Source organism: Schistocerca serialis, chromosome 4 (assembly GCF_023864345.2).
Source record: "Schistocerca serialis cubense isolate TAMUIC-IGC-003099 chromosome 4, iqSchSeri2.2, whole genome shotgun sequence".
Taxonomy (NCBI): Eukaryota; Metazoa; Arthropoda; class Insecta; order Orthoptera; family Acrididae; genus Schistocerca; species Schistocerca serialis.
In genome coordinates, this window is record NC_064641.1 from 580,256,780 (window position 1) to 580,275,738 (window position 18,959).

At 37.4% G+C, this 18,959-nt stretch overlaps 1 protein-coding gene and 1 pseudogene across 1 annotated transcript in view; both read left to right on the forward strand.

The window, feature by feature from the left end:
* The first annotated feature begins 326 nt into the window (after positions 1–326).
* LOC126474615 (solute carrier family 22 member 7-like) overlaps positions 327–18,959 on the forward strand; it is a 111,637-nt gene continuing 93,004 nt past the window's right edge. Inside the window, exon 1 of the mRNA XM_050102091.1 lies at positions 327–463. Coding sequence (XP_049958048.1) covers positions 449–463 — 15 coding nt within the window. The 5' untranslated portion in view covers positions 327–448. The remainder of the gene's footprint in view (positions 464–18,959) is intronic.
* Positions 3,453–3,570, forward strand: LOC126475896 (5S ribosomal RNA; annotated as a pseudogene).

The following is an 18,959-nucleotide window of genomic DNA, read 5'->3' on the forward strand; positions in this document are numbered from 1 at the left end:
ACGTGAGCAGAGAACAAAACAAAGAAAACAGATGTGCGGACGAGCAGTTCTTTCCTGCCGGGGAGTCTACCGGCTTACCTTTAACTGCTTCAAATGGAGACGATATACAACATTTTAACAAAGAAGGTGATATGGGTTAGCGCTGCCTTCATAGGTTCACGGGTTCAGGTGCTTGTCTGCACGTGGCCTTTTGTGAGTAGTTATGTGTTCGCTCGTAACGAGGTGATATCAGGATGGCTTGCACTTAGTACAAACGCCCCAGGTCGCAGCAAATATATGCGGCGGCGTAGTCGGGCGATAGTAGGGAGTAAGGGGAGTTGTTGTCCTTCCGCCTGTTTCTATGGTCTGATAACGTGGTAATAGAACCTGAGTGTCTGCCTCTAGTTTCTGCATAACAGGCTGTGCGGTCGCTGGCTCGTCGAGTGAAGTGCAACACGACGCATCCGTCATGCTGGGCAACGACGTGAGTACTCGAACCTTTTTTTCTTACAATTCAGTCATACTTTTTGCATTGGGAATCGCTGTTGTGGCACTTATTATCAGCAAGTGTTAAGGAAAACGCGAAAGAACTCGTCAGCCTAAAATATTCCAAGCTGTTGCAGTTTTTCGCTATTCAAATCGTCTCTACCTCATTGTCCCCGTTCTGGTTCTTGAATCATCTAGAGGAGGGCCGTTCTTGAGTAACTGACAATCGATAGTCATGTTCTGAAGAATGTGCAGTAGCGGAAAAGAAACTTTGAGGAGGATCAAAAGACTGGAGATTGTGCGACGACGCTCGTGAAGCCCTTGGCGTTAATAACACAGCGGGACTTAACCCACTTTTCCGTTGTTCGATAGGCGTGAATGAAGACTCGACTTCGTTACTGCACATGTAAACTGGTAACCGAATCGTGTACTTGCAACAAAACTTCTGCTCTATCAGCAATACAATAGTTGTGGTATCATTATATTCACGGCTGTAATTTTCAGCAACTGTAAAATATATTTCTCGGGATAAACTTCAGTCGTCGGTTGCAAAAAAAAATAATTATTACGCTTTACCGATTTCGACAAATTAATAAGTGCTGCACATATCTGGACTATCATGTCATTATGGAGAAGATACTGACGTCTGCTAAATCAGTACCAAGTTTCAGAAAATGACAGATTACTTTTTTGAAACCGGTAATGAGTAATGAAAATGTGTTTCCAACTGACGACTCAAATTTATTTCGAAAAATTAGTAGAGGTAAGCCGGCCGGGGTGGCCGAACGGTTCTAGGCGCTACAGTCTGGAACCGCGCGACCGCTACGGTCGCAGGTTCGAATCCTGCCTCGGGCATGGATGTGTGTGATGTCCTTAGGTTAGTTAGGTTTAAGTAGATCTAAGTTCTAGGGGACTGATGACCTCAGAAGTTAAGTCCCATAGTGCTCAGAGCCATTTGAACCATTTGAGTAGAGGTAACGGGGCCTCCGTACAGAATGTCCCACATTTACCATAGTAGTCGTTTTCTTGAAAATGTCATGGGATCTTTAGGGAGAATATGTTTTAGAAAGCCTTTAATGCCGAGGGGAATAGTAATTTACTTGAAATGAGATTGACTTTCAAGCAAACGTAATCATGCCACTTCAGAGTCGAAATCGAATATTAAATTTCTATTACTGTCAACTAAACATTTACTTGTCAGAAACTTGTTTGGCACACCAAGACGCTACGGAGCACTAGCCAAACCGGAACGAATGGGATGGGATGACGCAAGATAGTACAGGGCTACTATGAGTTATTCATTCGTTTCCAGAGTTCTGTATTTTCCGAAGTGTTAAATGGACAATATGACTTATGCGTGAATAGAATCTTAAACTCGCCCTCTTCGCACTGTGCCCATCAAGTGGCGTTATAAAATGGGGACAAAGCGGGAAAAGAGTTATTGTATGTTGGAAAATCAGGGCCGGTTCGAGAACATTTTTTCATACAAGAGACTTCTTCGCGCCCCCCTCCCTCCCTTCCAACCCTTTTCTCTCGCACACTTCCACCCGTGCCAGTCTCCGCTGCTAATTGTGATACGCACAGTGCACAGATCTCGCGCTTTTGTACCCCTACCACTCCCCTCGGCTTGGGCGCCCCAAGCAGCCCCTACTAATTGCAATTCGTCCTACGTAGAAATCTTAAAGATGTGACACCTCTGGCGCTGTTCTCATCTTGACAAGCCAAGCGGCAACTTGGGTCGCTTGGGCTCTAAATCTGCCCCTCGAATACGCGAGATGTTCATCTGTTACAATAGCGCAGTCTACATTCAGAAGGATTTATGCAAAAGAACCACCATGTAAGCAGAACGCTGTGCGTTGGAATCGAACAGTTAGGGATACAGGTTCCCTTTGCAAACAGAAAAGCACCACTCGATCGTGTGCTAGATGCATGCGTGGAGAGAATGAGGGAAAAGTTCTTACGCAGTCCAAAAAGAAATCAACGGCCCGTGCAAGCCACGAACTTTTAATAACGCGGGAAACTGTATGGAAGATTTAGTGTAGGTGTTTACATTTCAAACCGTACCGTTCGCAGTTCGTGCAAAAATTGAAACCGGAAGATTATGGCTGTCGCCTTCGGTTTTGCATCACAATGCAGGAAGCAGTTGAGAATGAACGTTTCGCGTTTGAGCTGATATTCAGCGACGAAGTAGCCTTATATTTGTCTGGAAAGCGTAATCGCCACAGTATGAGAGAGCGGGGCACTGAAAATTCTCATTAAATTGTGGCGCATGAACGAGATTCGCTGAAGGTAACGTTATCTGTGCAGTGTCACAGACGAAGCTGTATGGGCTGTTTTCCTTCTGAGTCTGGTACCTCTTACCTCGATGTGTTGCAGATGTTATTGTTTCCACAAGTGACTACTAATACGGAGAATTTCATCCTACAAGACGGGTTAGCCACTCATTGGAGCATAGACGTTCGTCCCTACCTAAACAACAAACTTCCGCTTCTCTGGATTGGGTGTAGTGGTGAAGATGATGTGGCTCTGTTCCCCTGGTCCCTCAAGTCGCTTGGTCTAACGTCGTGCGACCTTTTTCTTTCGGGTTTCATGAAGAACCGTGTTCGCGTACCCCCACTGCCAAGGACATTGTAGCAGCTCAGAAAACGTGTCAATGCTGCTCTGATACTCATTGGCAGGATGTTGCTACATAAGATTTGGAGCGAACTTCAAGATCGCGTGGATGTGTGTCGTGTGTCCAGAGCGGCACTCACAGAACTTTTGTAGAGTGCAAAATGCGATCTTGGAGGATTTACGGTCCTGTTCGAGCATCAGTCATAATTGTACGTGTAATATTCTGAAAAATAAGGTTTTTTGTAAGCGGATGAATCAGTAATAGTAGTCCTGTATGTCTTGCGTTTTCTCTTTGCTTGTAAGCTCACTGGGCAAAAAATTAGTCACCCCAGTACGTAAGCACATATTTTCCTTTAAGCCTTTACAGGAGGCAGGGCAACGGCCTTGCCGCAGTGGATACACCGGTTCCCGTCAGATCACCGAAGTTAAGCGCTGTCGGGCGTGGCCGGTATTTGGATGGGTGGCCATCCGGGCCGCCATGTGCTGTTGCCATTTTTTGGGGTGCACTCAGACTCGTGATGCCAATTGAGGAGATACTCGAACGAACAGTAGCGGCTCCGCTCAAAGAAAACCATCATAACTACCGGGAGAGCGGTGTGCTGACCACACGCCCCTCCTATCCGCATCCTCAGCTGAGGATGATACGGCGGTCGGATGGTCCCGATGGGCCACTCGTGGCCTGAAGACGGAGTGCTTTACAGGTGGCAGAGCGATGAACTCAGGTGCTGAACCGCTCGCTCGCTGCCTCTGCGTGAGCATAAGACAGTAGCAATCAGTGGAACATTTATGTACGTAAACATGCGTAAATGTAGAGACGTGATGGTCTTGCAAAAAGCGGAAATCTTGTTTGGCCGTGGCAACTCCCGTAAGGTGTATGAAGCTGGTAGATTTGTTGGTGTTCCACGACGCACTGTCACCGTGTCTACAAGCAATGTGTAACTCACGTTTCCACGAAACACGACGTCAGCATTGTGGTCTGAAAAAGATCCTGACTGAGAGGGACAGGATACTCGTTTTGCGAATCAAAATGGCTTATAACCCGACAAGAACTGCTGCAGACAGTGAATGAAGGTCCATCCCACGTGTCAGCGAGGGTACATTGCAGTGGGAACTGCATGCAATGAATGTGATGCGCTAAAGCTATGGTGCTTTCCTCAGTTGGGAGAAGCCGAACTACAGAAAATTATTTGGTAGGAAGAGGGTGGGCCGCCTCACTAGTGTAACTCAGTATGGGACTGGATAAACGACGTTGTATTCGACCACTGGATTGGCTGCAAGATGCCGGACGACAGAGCGTGTTCGTATGGCCTCCACGTTCACCCGATCTGCAGCCAGACGAATTTTATTTATGGATGTTTATAGAGGATCGTGTGTTTCAGCCTCCGCTAACAGCTGATCTACCCGACTGAAGAACAGGATTGAAGAAGTTGTTGCAACAGTTACTCCACACACGCTCATCAACGTTTAGGACGAACACTCGTATCGTCACAATGTGTGACGTATGACGAATACTGCTCACATTGAACACTTGTAAGAAAACTGTTTGAGTTTCTCTTTCAATTGATATATTATTTGTAATTGTACGTTGAAAGTAGTAAATTCTTTAACGTCTTAAAACTCCGATATTCATTTTGAAACATCCGTTATAGCGAAGAACCACTGGTAGACTTAGTAGGATTCAACCCAGTTAATAAAAGGAGTGTACTGTAATCGGCAGCGACTGAAAGTAGCATCGTCACCACAATTTACTAAATGGAAATCAACAGGAGTTTCGCAGAAACGTATCTCATTGCAACATATCTTCGCTTTACGTCATATTTGGTATCTTCGAGTGACTTAGGCGCGAGCGAGAACGTAAATATTTCCTTTAATTCTCCTCATAATAAAGGCTAATTAGCATGAGACATGTATCAAGCGTAGGAAAATTAATGTTTCTGGACCAAGGAACCCACTCGTCACTCTAAGGCGCTGCAGTCATAGACTGTGTGGCTGGTCCCGGCGGAGGTTCGAGTCCTCCCTAGGGCATGGGTGTGTGTGTTTGTCCTTAGGATAATTTAGGTTAAGTAGTGTGTAAGCTTAGGGACTGATGACCTTAGCAATTAAGTCCCATAAGATTTCACACACATTTGAACATTTTTGAACCACCCGTTACGTTCGTACCTCATGGACTGCAATTGTCTTCCAGTAGTAGAAGCATAGCCTAAAATTTCCTACTAATTATGCCGAGTGGGAACACGACTTGCACGATGAGGGCTTTATAACCACATCCCCTTCCATTACACCGCTGCAGCATTTGCAGGTGAATGTACACGCAGCCGGAGTTACGGTATCAGCGGACACTCAAGTTTCCTTCTACCACCAGCAACTTTCATCGCAAATCAATTTGGACCTCTCATGTCAGTAGATACCCAACTTAAAAGGTGGGCTTTCATGGGACTGATAACTGATGTGGCGCATCGGAATGTATCTTATTTTCAGATGGATTGAGGACAGTGGTCGGCAATGGGAGACGGTAAGGGTGGACGGGGTTGGGGGGGGGGGGGGCGGGATAGACTAGGTTATCAGTGCAAAGTCTGCTTTTATGTTAGTTGCACCTGTAACTAGAACATCCTCACTTGTAACTCCACCAACAGTCAGTACTTTAAGACAAAAGTTATTGGAATAAATGTCATTCTTGAAGCTTTCCCGGCGTACTGAATATTCAATAAAATTGTGGCAAGAACTCAACATGATCCGGCAGCAATTCCGAAACCTCAGTGAACATAAGAGAACCTATTTTAAAGGCACCGTTGGCTACAAATGAATTCCATATGTTGGTTGTAAATTGTTAGCCACTATGCTAGTGGGACATGCAGCATGACGAACTGAACCTCAACATTGACAGTGATTCCTGACCTGTTTTCCATACTGATACTTTCATCAGATCAGCCTCTAAAAAAATTTTGTAGTTGCTCTTTCATTTCTTTTACATTATCGTGTACTTCATCAAGTCAGTTTTTAACCATCCCACTTACGTTAACTGGTAAACATGTTTGGAAAACCTGGAATCAGGTACTAAGGCTTATAAAATTGAAAATGAAGCCTCTTACAATACAAAATGGACAGCAGTTTTGGTAAAGACCTAAAAAGGAGTAAAAACGTGTACCCAACACTCCCAAAATAAATCACCATGTGAGTAATGGAGCCCTGATTTATTCTTGCCGCTGTCGTGTATCTCAACAACATTCTTATTTATGCCTGAAATTTTGCAAACCAACGACCTCCAAAATCCAAGACTACAGCAACCCAAGTCAAACCGGTCCTCACTGTCTTACAAACAGAAAAAAAAACCCGAACAGTTGTCCAAATGACGGCCCGCACTTGTCTGTAACAGTCCCACACATTCTCATAAAAGCAAAGCAGAGCCAACAGGCAATAAACCAGAAATGACTACTGACCTCATACAAACACTTCATTGACACACTCCTTCTGTTAACAAATTTCTGCTGTCGACGCCCTTCCCCTCACAACACACATGCAGTCATACTTACACATACACACACGGACTAAATACTTTATCTGCTTTAACGACTCTACCCTCTAGAACTACTAACCTACCATCTAATCCACAATCACATAACGCGGGAGACCGCGCTGACGCTACCAGTAACGCATAGCTGCTTGCCGGCTGTCACGTACAGTGTTAAACACACAGAGTGTACGCCACACAGTTGACAAGCGTGATTACAAAAACAGTTTTTATCAGCCCGGTAACATATGCACTGTCATTGCCAGCCGCACGTTGAACGCAAAACGAAACAAAGCAGAAGTGGTTGTTTTCGAAATACGTGAGCGGACAGTTAGTTATATTCAAGCATGTACGAGGGCAGTTCAATAAGTAATGCAACACATTTTTTTCTCGGCCAATTTTGGTTGAAAAAACCGGAAATTTCTTGTGGAATATTTTCAGACATTCACGCTTCGTCTCGTATAGTTTCATTGACTTCCGACAGGTGGCAGCGCTGTACGGAGCTGTTAAAATGGCGTCTGTAACGGATGTGCGTTGCAAACAACGGGCAGTGATCGAGTTTCTTTTGGCGGGAAACCAGGGCATCTCAGATATTCATAGGCGCTTGCAGAATGTCTACGGTGATCTGCAGTGGACAAAAGCACGGTGAGTCGTTGGGCAAAGCGTATGTCATCATCGCCGCAAGGTCAAGCAAGACTGTCTGATCTCCTGCGTGCGGGCCGGCCGTGCACAGCTGTGACTCCTGCAATGGCGGAGTGTGCAAACACACTCGTTCGAGATGATCGACGGATCACCATCAAACAACTCAGTGCTCAACTTGACATCTCTGTTGGTAGTGCTGTCACAATTGTTCACCAGTTGGGATATTCAAAGGTTTGTTCCCGCTGGGTCCCTCGTTGTCTAACCGAACACCATAAAGAGCAAAGGAGAACCATCTGTGCGGAATTGCTTGCTCGTCATGTGGCTGAGGGTGACAATTTCTTGTCAAAGATTGTTACAGGCGATGAAACATGGGTTCATCACCTCGAACCTGAAACAAAACGGCAATCAATGGAGTGGCGCCACACCCACTCCCCTACCAAGAAAAAGTTTAAAGCCATACCCTCAGCCGGTAAAGTCATGGTTACAGTCTTCTGGGACGCTGAAGGGGTTATTCTGTTCGATGTCCTTCCCCATGGTCAAACGATCAACTCTGAAGTGTATTGTGCTACTCTTCAGAAATTGAAGAAACGACTTCAGCGTGTTCTTAGGCACAAAAATCTGAACGAACTTCTTCTTCTTCATGACAACGCAAGACCTCACACAAGTCTTTGCACCCGAGACGAGCTCACAAAACTTCAGTGGACTGTTCTTCCTCATGCACCCTACAGCCCCGATCTCGCACCGTCGGATTTCCATATGTTTGGCCCAATGAAGGACGCAATCCGTGGGAGGCAATACGCGGATGATGAAGAAGTTATTGATGCAGTACGACGTTGGCTCCGACATCGACCAGTGGAATGGTATCGTGCTGGCATACAGGCCCTCATTTCAAGGTGGCGTAAGGCCGTAGCATTGAATGGAGATTACGCTGAAAAATAGTGTTGTGTAGCTAAAAGATTGGGGAATAGCCTAGTGTATTTCAATGCTGAATAAAACAACCCCTGTTTCAGAAAAAAAATGTGTTGCATTACTTATTGAACTGCGGCGATTTTATATAGAAAGGAAGATTCTTTCAAAAGTGAAATTTTTTTAAAGTGTTTTGTGCCTTTCGTCTTGGAATACGTATACAAGGTGAATCACCTAAAATTTGCACCGCAAAGATCGCAGAAATGGAAAGTGCTATTGATGTGCGGTTTTCGCAAAATGGATTGGTAGTCACGGGCTCGCGTTGTTAGTCAAGAGATCGCAGTAAAAATTAAAAAATGTATTTTTTGTACAAACCACACTTTTTAAAATGGAACAATGCGTATTGATATAAAGAATCTAAAGACAGGATAAATTACAATGTCAGTGGTGTTTGTTTCAGGGTTCAAGTGCGGGTCGTTTACGAGATATCGTATTTTGACAAGCTCTGACACCCATACTTGTACAATACACGAGGTAGCACACGCTAGAGAAAAAAACAAGTACACATACTAGTTATGATTTTGATCAATAACGAGAGAACTGATCATCACAGGTCGGGTTCAAAATAACTTCCATCACGGGCAATACAGGCTTGCAGTCTGGTATGGAACGACTGCTACACACATGTTAGCATTTCAGAGGAGATGTCCGGGCAGCCTGCAGTAATATATCGCTGAATATCAGCGGGTGCGGTTGGCATCCAACTACCGACCGCTGCATCCAGTCCAACGATTCGGACCCAATTCGCGGAGACCTGATGTAGTACTTCGTGTGCTGTGGACCGGACGGACTCCGACCATCCTGATTTAGGTTTTCCATGATTTCCCTAAATCACTCCAAGCAAATGCCGGAATGGTTCCTCTGAAAGGGCACGGCCGACTTCGTTCCCTAATCCCATGAGACCTATGGCCTCGCTGTCTGGTCTCCTTCCCCAAACAACCCAACCCAACCAGACGGACATCGTGCTGGTACCACAGGTTCCTCCTAGTCTGCAAAGAAACGTCTTCTACCACCCGTGGAAGATGGTCTGTTAGGAGGACACGATAATTGTGCGTGTTCAGTGTTTTGTCCATCAAAAAGGAGCCAATGAGCTGATGGTTCACTATCCCACACCACACGTTTACACTCCATGAACACTGAAGTTCCACCTGACGAAGCTAACGGGGATTGTCAACAGACCAATAGTGCATGTTTCGGCAGCGTACCTGGCCATGATTGGTAAATGTCGCTTCATCACCAAACAAGATACATGATACATCTTGAATATCTTGTCTTAACATAAGTTAACACGATTGTCATAATCGTTTCCCTGCAGCTCTTGATGGAGAGAGATGTGATAGGCATGAAAATCGTGTCAGGGGAGAATGCATAGGACACTTACCTGAATCATGCCACTTCCTCGTACGATTTCACGGGAGCTAAAGTGTGAATAAACAACAACAACAGGAAGAACATTAATTTTGCCCCCTTCTGAAGTTCACTTGTTTCCTTCTGTTATTTTGTCGAAGTGTTACACTATCACTTGCAAATAATTGTTTGAAGAGGTTGATAAATAACTACCGAAATTGTTGACGTCTATTGGGATATCTAGCCGCATACACCGTACAAGAACAAACTACATTCTTCCTACACTCTCATTCCCCATCAGCATGTCTGCTTTTTGTGCTCTGATAAATCACATCGCCCACTTACAACCTCCTGCATGGACCGTCGCATACTAATTGACTATCAAGTCGCAGTGCACTCATGGAACACACAAGCACATTGCAAGCAAACATAAAAACATCGCACCTAGAAACTTTGCAGTTTGAATGGCACAAACAAGTGTCGGTGTGGGGAAGTATCAAAATGCAATATCTTGTAAACGCGTCGGACTAGACTCCACAACAAGCACCACTGACATTATAATTTACCCTAATTTTAGATTTTTAATGTTAATAGACATTGCTCCCTTTAAAAAAGTGTATGTTTGCGCAAATGGTACATTTTCTATCTATTATTACACTCTGTTTATTGGCTAACAGTACGAGCTCCTGACTGCCAATCCATTCTATGAAAACCGCACGTCAGTAGCACTTTCCATTTCCGCAATATTTGTGGTGCAAATTTTAGGTGATTCACCCTCTATAAAGGTTCAAACTTAGTATTTACATATGTATGTTTCTTGCTATATTCATATACTGCCGTTCTCCTGAAATTATGGAAACGTTACTAACATAATAGTAATTCCTCTGCTGACTATTAAAGTTGCCACATCAGGAAGGATATCAAGTAACGAAATTTTACCTATAGTGCACATACAGTATGGGGATGTGGTTACCTACCTTTCTCACTCCATCATACCTGATTGTAATTTAGGTATTGGTAGCTCCTCCCTCCAATTCACCACACCATGGTCATCAACATTATTGCCTAACTAGAGTTTAGAATGAATAAGAATTTTCTTTGTACGTTTTTACTTTTAAAATAAGAATAGATTGCCGATACTTAGTTTTTGCACGTGTTTTTATTAAACCACAAAGTAATGAGTAAATTAGACAGTTGGTACTACTTATTTCTAACAACCTTTTTTATTTTTATAATGAAGCAGTAATTTTCTGTGTGTTCAGAGTGCTACCTACAGCTCCTCAGAAAAGAAAGCTTACTATCCACCTGTAAGGTAGACCCAAAACATATTTCCCCAGCACCAATCCTGTTTTCAGTAATACTTGCTTCAGGCATGACCTTTACCCCCATTTAAAATGAACAAAGTTAAAAAATTGGTACTGTAATTACTCTTTGTAAATCATTTGACTGTTCGAATCTTTATTCTGAATTGGCAGAGATCGGAAGGCTTCAGGCTGCCAGAGCTTCATGCACTCCCACTGCCACTAATATTAATAATATTATTATTATAGTAATAATATACCGAGGTGACAAAAGTGATGAGATAGCGATATGCACACACAAAGATGGCGGTAGTATTGCAGTGCATTGGTGGAACTGTCATTTGCAAACAAGTGATTCACGTTAAAGGTTTCTGACGTGATTATGGCGGCACAGTGGGGATTAACAGATTTTGAACATGGAATGACAGTTGGAGCTACACACATAAGACATTCCATTTCAGAAATCGTTTGCGAATTCAATATTCCGAAATCCACAGTGTCACGAGTGTGCCGAGAATACCAAATTTCGGGCATTACCTGACACCATGGGAAACGCTGTGGCCGATGGCCTTCACTCAACAAGCGAGAGCAGTGGCGTTTGCATAGAGTTGTCAGTGCTGACAGGAAAACAACACTGCGTGAAACAACGGCAGAAATCAATGTGGGACGTACGACGAATGTATCCATTAGAAGAGCATGGCGAAATTTGGCTTTTATGGGCAGACGAGCGACGCAAGTGCCTTTGCAAATACCACATCACCTGCAGTGGTTCTCCTGGGCACGGTATAATATCAGACGGACCCTAGACAACTGGAAAAACCATGGCCTACTCAGATGACTCCTGATTTCAGTTGCCAAGAGCTGTTAGTAGGGTTGGAGTGTGGCGCAAACTCCACGAAGTCATGGACCCAAGATGTCAACAAGGCAGTACGCAAGCTGGTGGTGTCCCGATAATGGTGTGTGCTGTGTTTATATGGAATGGACAGGGTTGTCTGGTCCAACTGAACCCGTCATGATTATGTTTGCCTACTTGGAGACCATTTGCAGCCATCTGTGGACTTCATGTTCCCAAACAAACGACTGAATTTTTATGGATGACAATGTACCATGTCATGGGGCCACAATTGTTCATAATTGGTTTGAAGAACATTCTGGACAGTTCAAGTGAATGATTTGTCCACCCAGATCGCCCAACATGAACTCAATCGAATATTTATGGGACACAATCGAGAGGTCATTGTAGCGATTCGCAATTATGGACGGCTATAGAGGCATATGTCTCACTATCTCTGAAGGGGACTTCGTCGAGTTGCTGACTGGGCTGGGCAAAAGGAGGTCCGACATGATATTAAGAGGTATCTCATGACTTTCGTCACCTAAGTATAATAAGATTGTATGGCCCCTGAGCAGTGTAGTAGCCATTGTATAGTACTAATGTGCTGTCAATTGGTTCGCTTATATCTGCGAAGTGAATACGGAAGGAATTTCTGGCCCATTGCGGAAACTATCTACAACCCGAAGAAGGTATCTTCACCTGCTATTTAAGCGTGTGTCTCAGTTTCATTCTGATGGATGCATGTAGAAACTATAAAGTATGCATATAGTGAGTGGACTGAAGATGATGACATGCATACATTCGTCTCACAAGCTCTAACTTCTCCACATTTCGACACACAATTAGAGTATAAAAAATGTGATTATTGGTGTGGTAACTTACGTGATCAGTACTACCAACTTACAAAATAGTGATATTTAAAAAATAATTTAGTTTCCTGAGCATAACAAATTCAAACTCATTGTTACTCATCAGCAACTGTCATTTTACCCCTTGGTGGATAATTACCTCCAGTTGGGGAAACTCTGTTCCACATTAACAAAAAGAGAAACATGGCTTAAATTATAATTTTCGGGTTGGACCATAAAGTTTTTAGTTTCAAAAGAACTATCCTGTTTTATGAGAGTATATTCAATCTGTGACAAGAAAAAGTCGCACTGCGAAGGAATTAACCGAATGGGACAGAAATAGGCAGTTGTGATGTACATGTACAAAGAAACAAATCATTACAATTTCAGAAAAATTCTATGATTTATTGAAGAGAAAGAGCATCAGAAACTGAGCAAGTCAGTAACACGTTGGTCCACCTCTGGCTCTTATGCGAGTAGTTATTCGGCTTGGCACTGATTGTTAGAGGTGTTGGATGTCCTCCTGACGGATAACAGGCCAAATTCTCTCCAATGGAATAAAGAAAACAAAAAAATTTCAAAAAGTATTTGATAAATATCATAATGCATTAAGTAATTTTGATATAGAAGAACTAGCTAAACAATTGATACTTCCTGGCAGATAAAAGCTGTGTGACAGATCGAGACTCGACCTAAGGACCTTTGTCTTTCACGGGCAAGTGCTCAACCACCTGTCGTGTCCCATATAACTTCACAGAGCAGTATACAGGCACAGGTTCAAGTCTCGGTCTGACACAGTTTTAACTTCCAGGAAGTTTCATATCAACACACAATCCGCTGCAAATTGAAAATGTCATTCTGAAACTAAACAATTAAAAATTAAAGACTTTAATTGTGTATTCATGACTGATGAATTATTAATAAACCATTAAAAATTGAATGTGGTATATAAATATACATACATCTGATACTCATTCGATTTGTTATGATACAAATAATGATAAAATATTTGATTTGATTCATTGTTGGTAATGTACCAGAAAATTAGATAACTATTTAGGAAAAAATGAACTATATTACAAAACCGAAAGAATACAAAATATTGATGAAATAATATGTGGTCATTTATGTTTATTTCTTTTAAAATTGCTATGTGAGAATTATAATTTTAATGATATTTTAGATTTAATAAATGGACATTTTTGAAAAGAAGATACATCTAACTGAATAAACTAAACAAACAGTTAATACACTTACATTCATGTTTAAAAAATATCCTCAAATGACTTCAATCATCAATAGATCCAAAGATAAGTAATGCAATTTAACAATTTCAAAAAGAATGTAATGCTTAGAAAAAGAACATGTTACAAAGCATTTTAACACAGTTCAATAATTATGTTAATAATGAAGATTATAACAAGATTGTTTTACATTTAAAGCAAAGAAACGGCATTATCAATAGTATCTACGAAGAACAAAGGAATAAAATAATCGAAATGCAAAGTATTATCCTTAACACATTAACTATAATTAATTCACTAGAAAGTAAATTTAAAACATTAGTATCATAAATTAATAAATGCTTACACAAGAAAGAAGGTGAAGAATTTGAAATTATGCAAGAAATATAATTGTTAGATTAATTTAAAATTTACTAAATTCTTTAATCTATTTAAATTTTTATATATATAAATGTAATATCACAGTTAACATTTAGTTCTTAAAGACGATCATATTTATTGTTTATAGGGTAAAAAGTTTACAGAAACACATAATCCACGTAGAATAACTACTAAAAATTGAAGACAATTTGTAAATGTCAAAAGAGCACATACATTAAAAAAATTGTAAATGGTGAAAGTTTAAATGATATTTGTGAAAATATATTTAATGAACTACATAAACCAATTTAAAAAATTTTAAAATAGGAAACGTTGTTTTTTTAGTATAGATGATTTATGGCAAGTTGATTTAGTTGAAATGAATTCAGATAATTAAAAAGGAATTTCAAAAATACACTAAGGTTATAAATATTTTTGACAAAAACTGATGATTTTTCAAAATATGCATTTGCTGTTCCTATTAAAGATAAAAAAGCTAAAAATATAGATGATTTCAAAAAAAATTATAGTCAGAAACCCAAATAATTTACAAATTGATGGTAGTAAAGGATACTATAACAAATAATTTAAAGATTTAATGAAGAAACATAGCATTAATCATTAGTCAAGTTTTTCAGAATTAAAAGCATCAGTTGTTGAACGATTTGACACAACACATAAAGAAAAAATTTAGAAAAAAATTTGCTTTACAAAGGAATCATAAATGGCTAAATTCAGTTAAAAATCTAATTGATGAATATAATAACACAAAACATTCTGTAATAAAAATGAAACCAATAGAAATTACTGACAAAAATTAAAAAATAACTAACTTTGTAATAATTGAAAATGGTAGATTTAAAACAGGGGATAGAATCAGAATTAGTAAACCTAAAGGTTTTCTTGAAAAAGAATATACAGCTAATTGGTTAACAGAAATATTTTATATTATCCAAATGCATATAAATCAAAAGATATAAAACGAAAGTTGTATTATCAAGAACTACAGAATCCTAAATATCCAGATGTATACATAGTTGAAAAAGTATTAAGAAAGAATGGTAATCACATTTATGTTATATGGATAGATTTTGATAATTCACACAACAGTCGCCTCAATAAAGATAAAGTAATTTTATAAAAAGTTAGTTTAGTTTAAAATCAATTAGTTATCAAAGAATTACTTTACTATTGGTTAAATAATCAATTCGTTTTTCAACAAACAGTTTTTAAAAGAATAAGTTTAACAAGTATCAACCATTTCCATCATATTTCAAATTTGAACATCTTTTCATTTAATTATTTCATCTTTTACATTAATGCATTGACTTTCATTTTAATTCGATCACCTTTTATTTTAATTACTTCATTGTTTATTTAATTCAATGTCTGTAGCTATTGAATACAAATATATTTTTGTTTTATTTCATATGTGTAAAATGTTTCCATATATACAGAACCACTTTTTGAATAAAAAATTTTGTTAGTTTTATATTAAAAATTTTATTAATGTTTTATAGAATCAATTTTATTAAATTTATATAGAAAAATTTTTATTATATGTTCACAATTCATATCTTTTATTATCATTCAGACATAGTGCTTTTTTGTTTACATGAATTGCATATATTTCATGATTTCACTGTATTGTTCTGTACTGTTAAACAAACAATCTTCGCAATCCTCGAAATTTACTTTTTATTTAACAACACATTTCTTAATTCCTTTAGATTTTTTCTTTATAAGCATACATTTTTGCTCTTATACCACAAAACTCTTAAATTACTACTCCATTACATTCATCATTAATTTTTCCAGCAATTTTCTTGTTTATATGTGGAATATTATATATACTATCTGTTGGATAGTAACTTGTTTCAAAATATTCAACCATGATTTATTTCTTCATAGAAATCATCAGTTTTAATATTGTAAATATAACTGTCTGTATCTTGATAACATAATTTAATATATTCACCACATTTAGGTTTCATAACTCTATAGTGAAAATCATTTATTAATTCTTCAGATATATCAAGAATGCTTTATCCAACGTAAAGAGGTTTATCAAATATACCTTCAGTTTTATACATATGAATAGCAGCAAATTTTCATTAAATATATTTCTACATTTAAAGTTCGGTTTAGCTAAAATTTATCACATATTTTACTGTTTGAAATTAATTTTATATATTGTCTGCTTCTTATATTCTTCATGGTTTTACCAAATACAGATTTATTCATTAATATATAGAAATCTTTTGCGAAATTATTTGTAGCTTTTGTTCCTAACATTATATTTAAATAATTGTGATTTTTCAAATTTTTCCAGCAATCCATATTATCATGTTGACAAACGCCTTTTCTTATTATTGAATTAACTAATTATCGTTATAATTCTATTTAATATTTTTAATTGATTTTTTGTTATATTTCATGAAAGTTTGTCAAGTGAAGAAGCTATAAATGTAAATGTACCAACAAATCTCATTTATAAATTTTTTGTATCTTTGCCAAAACTAATGTGTATATTTTCATTGTTTGGTATTAGTTCCATTTATTTTTATCATAACCAAGTACTTTTACAAAAAGATGTAAATTATGTACATAAACAGGTGAATAATGAGGTTGTTGTAGTTTGAAATTACAATTATTCCACAATGGAGCAATATATTTTCCATGTATATGATCATGATGACGAACTTTTTATTACTATTTGTATAATGATATTTAGACAATGTACAAAACTTAGAAATATTGTGTATTTTGTTTTCTTTAAATGTAAATGGCATCAATTGTTCAGTTTCAGAATAAATTTTTCCAATTTCTTCACCTTCTTGTTTTATACATTCAATAATTTTGTTATGACAATTCGATCCTCTATAAACAACAAGACGTTTATAATTTTCATATATGTATTTTATGTTGTAACAAATTTCACTTGGTTCATGTTTTTGATATTTCATTGTATATGGTTTTTTTGGATTTGGTTCAAATTGGCAATATTTTAAAGAAAACTTTCAAAATCAGCATAAATAACAATTGGAATTTTTTTGTGTATATTGATAACGTTTAATATATACACATGTTCCATTATTTGGCATTCCTACTTTTAATGGTTTTTTAGTTAAACAATTTGGTGTATGATTATCTAATTTTTCTTTACTATTGAAACAAAGTAAAAGTAATTGACAAATAAATTTTACTAGATTATTTGACTTGATACAAGTCTAGATAATTTTTTTATCTGACAGTAATGTGAATAACCATGTTTCTAGAAATAAAGTAGATGTACATGTTTATCCTTTTCTACATTTTGTAATTTTTAATGGATACATTTGATATTCTTCATCATCAAATGAATAAACATTGATAGATACATTAATTATATTTTCTACTTTTGGAATACGACCAACAACTACAGTAATTTCAATATTTTAAGGTTTTTCTTAATCAAGATCAAGACCAACATCTTTATATTTTTTTATTCTTTCAGCATTTTTATCTACAGGAAACAAAGCTGATTTTATGGACCATAAAAATTCATTTTTTCACATTGAGACATGATTTTTTATTTTTATTTTTATCTGGTAATTCAATGTAAGATGATCCATTTAGTGGAATGTATTTATTAACTGCTAGTTGCACGCCAATAATTCTAGTTAAAGCCCATACTGATCCTTGTGCTTGAAAGTTCGATATTTTTTAAAAAAAAACCTCTTTTACCTCGTTGAAATTTTTCACTAAAATCTTTTTCTGTTTACTTTCTTGTTTCTTGAAGTTTTTCATTTCTTTCATTTATTTGTAGTTTATATTCAAAATATAAATTACAATTTATCTTTAAACCATTATGTACATTCAAATAGTCTTTAAAAATTTTAAAAATTTATGTTTTTACTGCAGATACAAAATGATTAGGATCAAGTATTCATTCAGGTGTATATTTCTTACAATATATGGTAACTGTATCAAAAAATTATAATTTACTTCAGATGTATAATTTCTAACAGTGTTTGTATTATTTTCACTTACGTCTGGTGTATAATTTCTAACAATATATGCATCATTTTTCACTTACTTCATGTGTATAATTTTTAAAAATATTTGAAAGATTTTTAATAATAATCAGATGATTTCTAATAATAAATCTAATTAAAGAAGCTCTACATACATTTGAACACACTCATAAATTATTTATTGCACAAAATTGCACTAAATGACTATTATTGAATAGATGGATGAGAATTATTATTAAATAGATAATTATTAAAAAAGAGAATTAGTTTATTATTTAGTTTAACAATCCATTTGGTTTTAAGCAATTAGCTTTTTGAAATTATTAGTCATTATGTAGACTAACAATCAATTAGTTTTATAATTTATTTAATTAATCATAAGGGATTATTACTTAATAAATAATAAATCATAAGGTTAAAGCTTTCTTATTCTTAATATATTCTAAAGTACGTTTCTTACATTTATTATTATGTTTATCTTTGTGTGAAGGATTCATATAATAACACTTTAAATCTTTGACCTCTTGACAACTTTTATATTCCTTTGTAGATGTATATGTTTCTTAATTTACAACTTCTTCGTTATTTATTGTAGATGTAGATTTTTCTTCATTATTCATTGTTAATAATATTTTTGAATGTTCTTCACCTGGATTTCGTCGCAAATTTTCCTTAAGATAATTAACGACATTTTTTCCACATACACAAGGAATTCGAATTTTATTGTAATTTTTTACATGATATTTATTATACATAGTCTACATATAGTTCTATAACCATCGTTTGTGTATTTTTGTAAAGTAAAATTATCAAT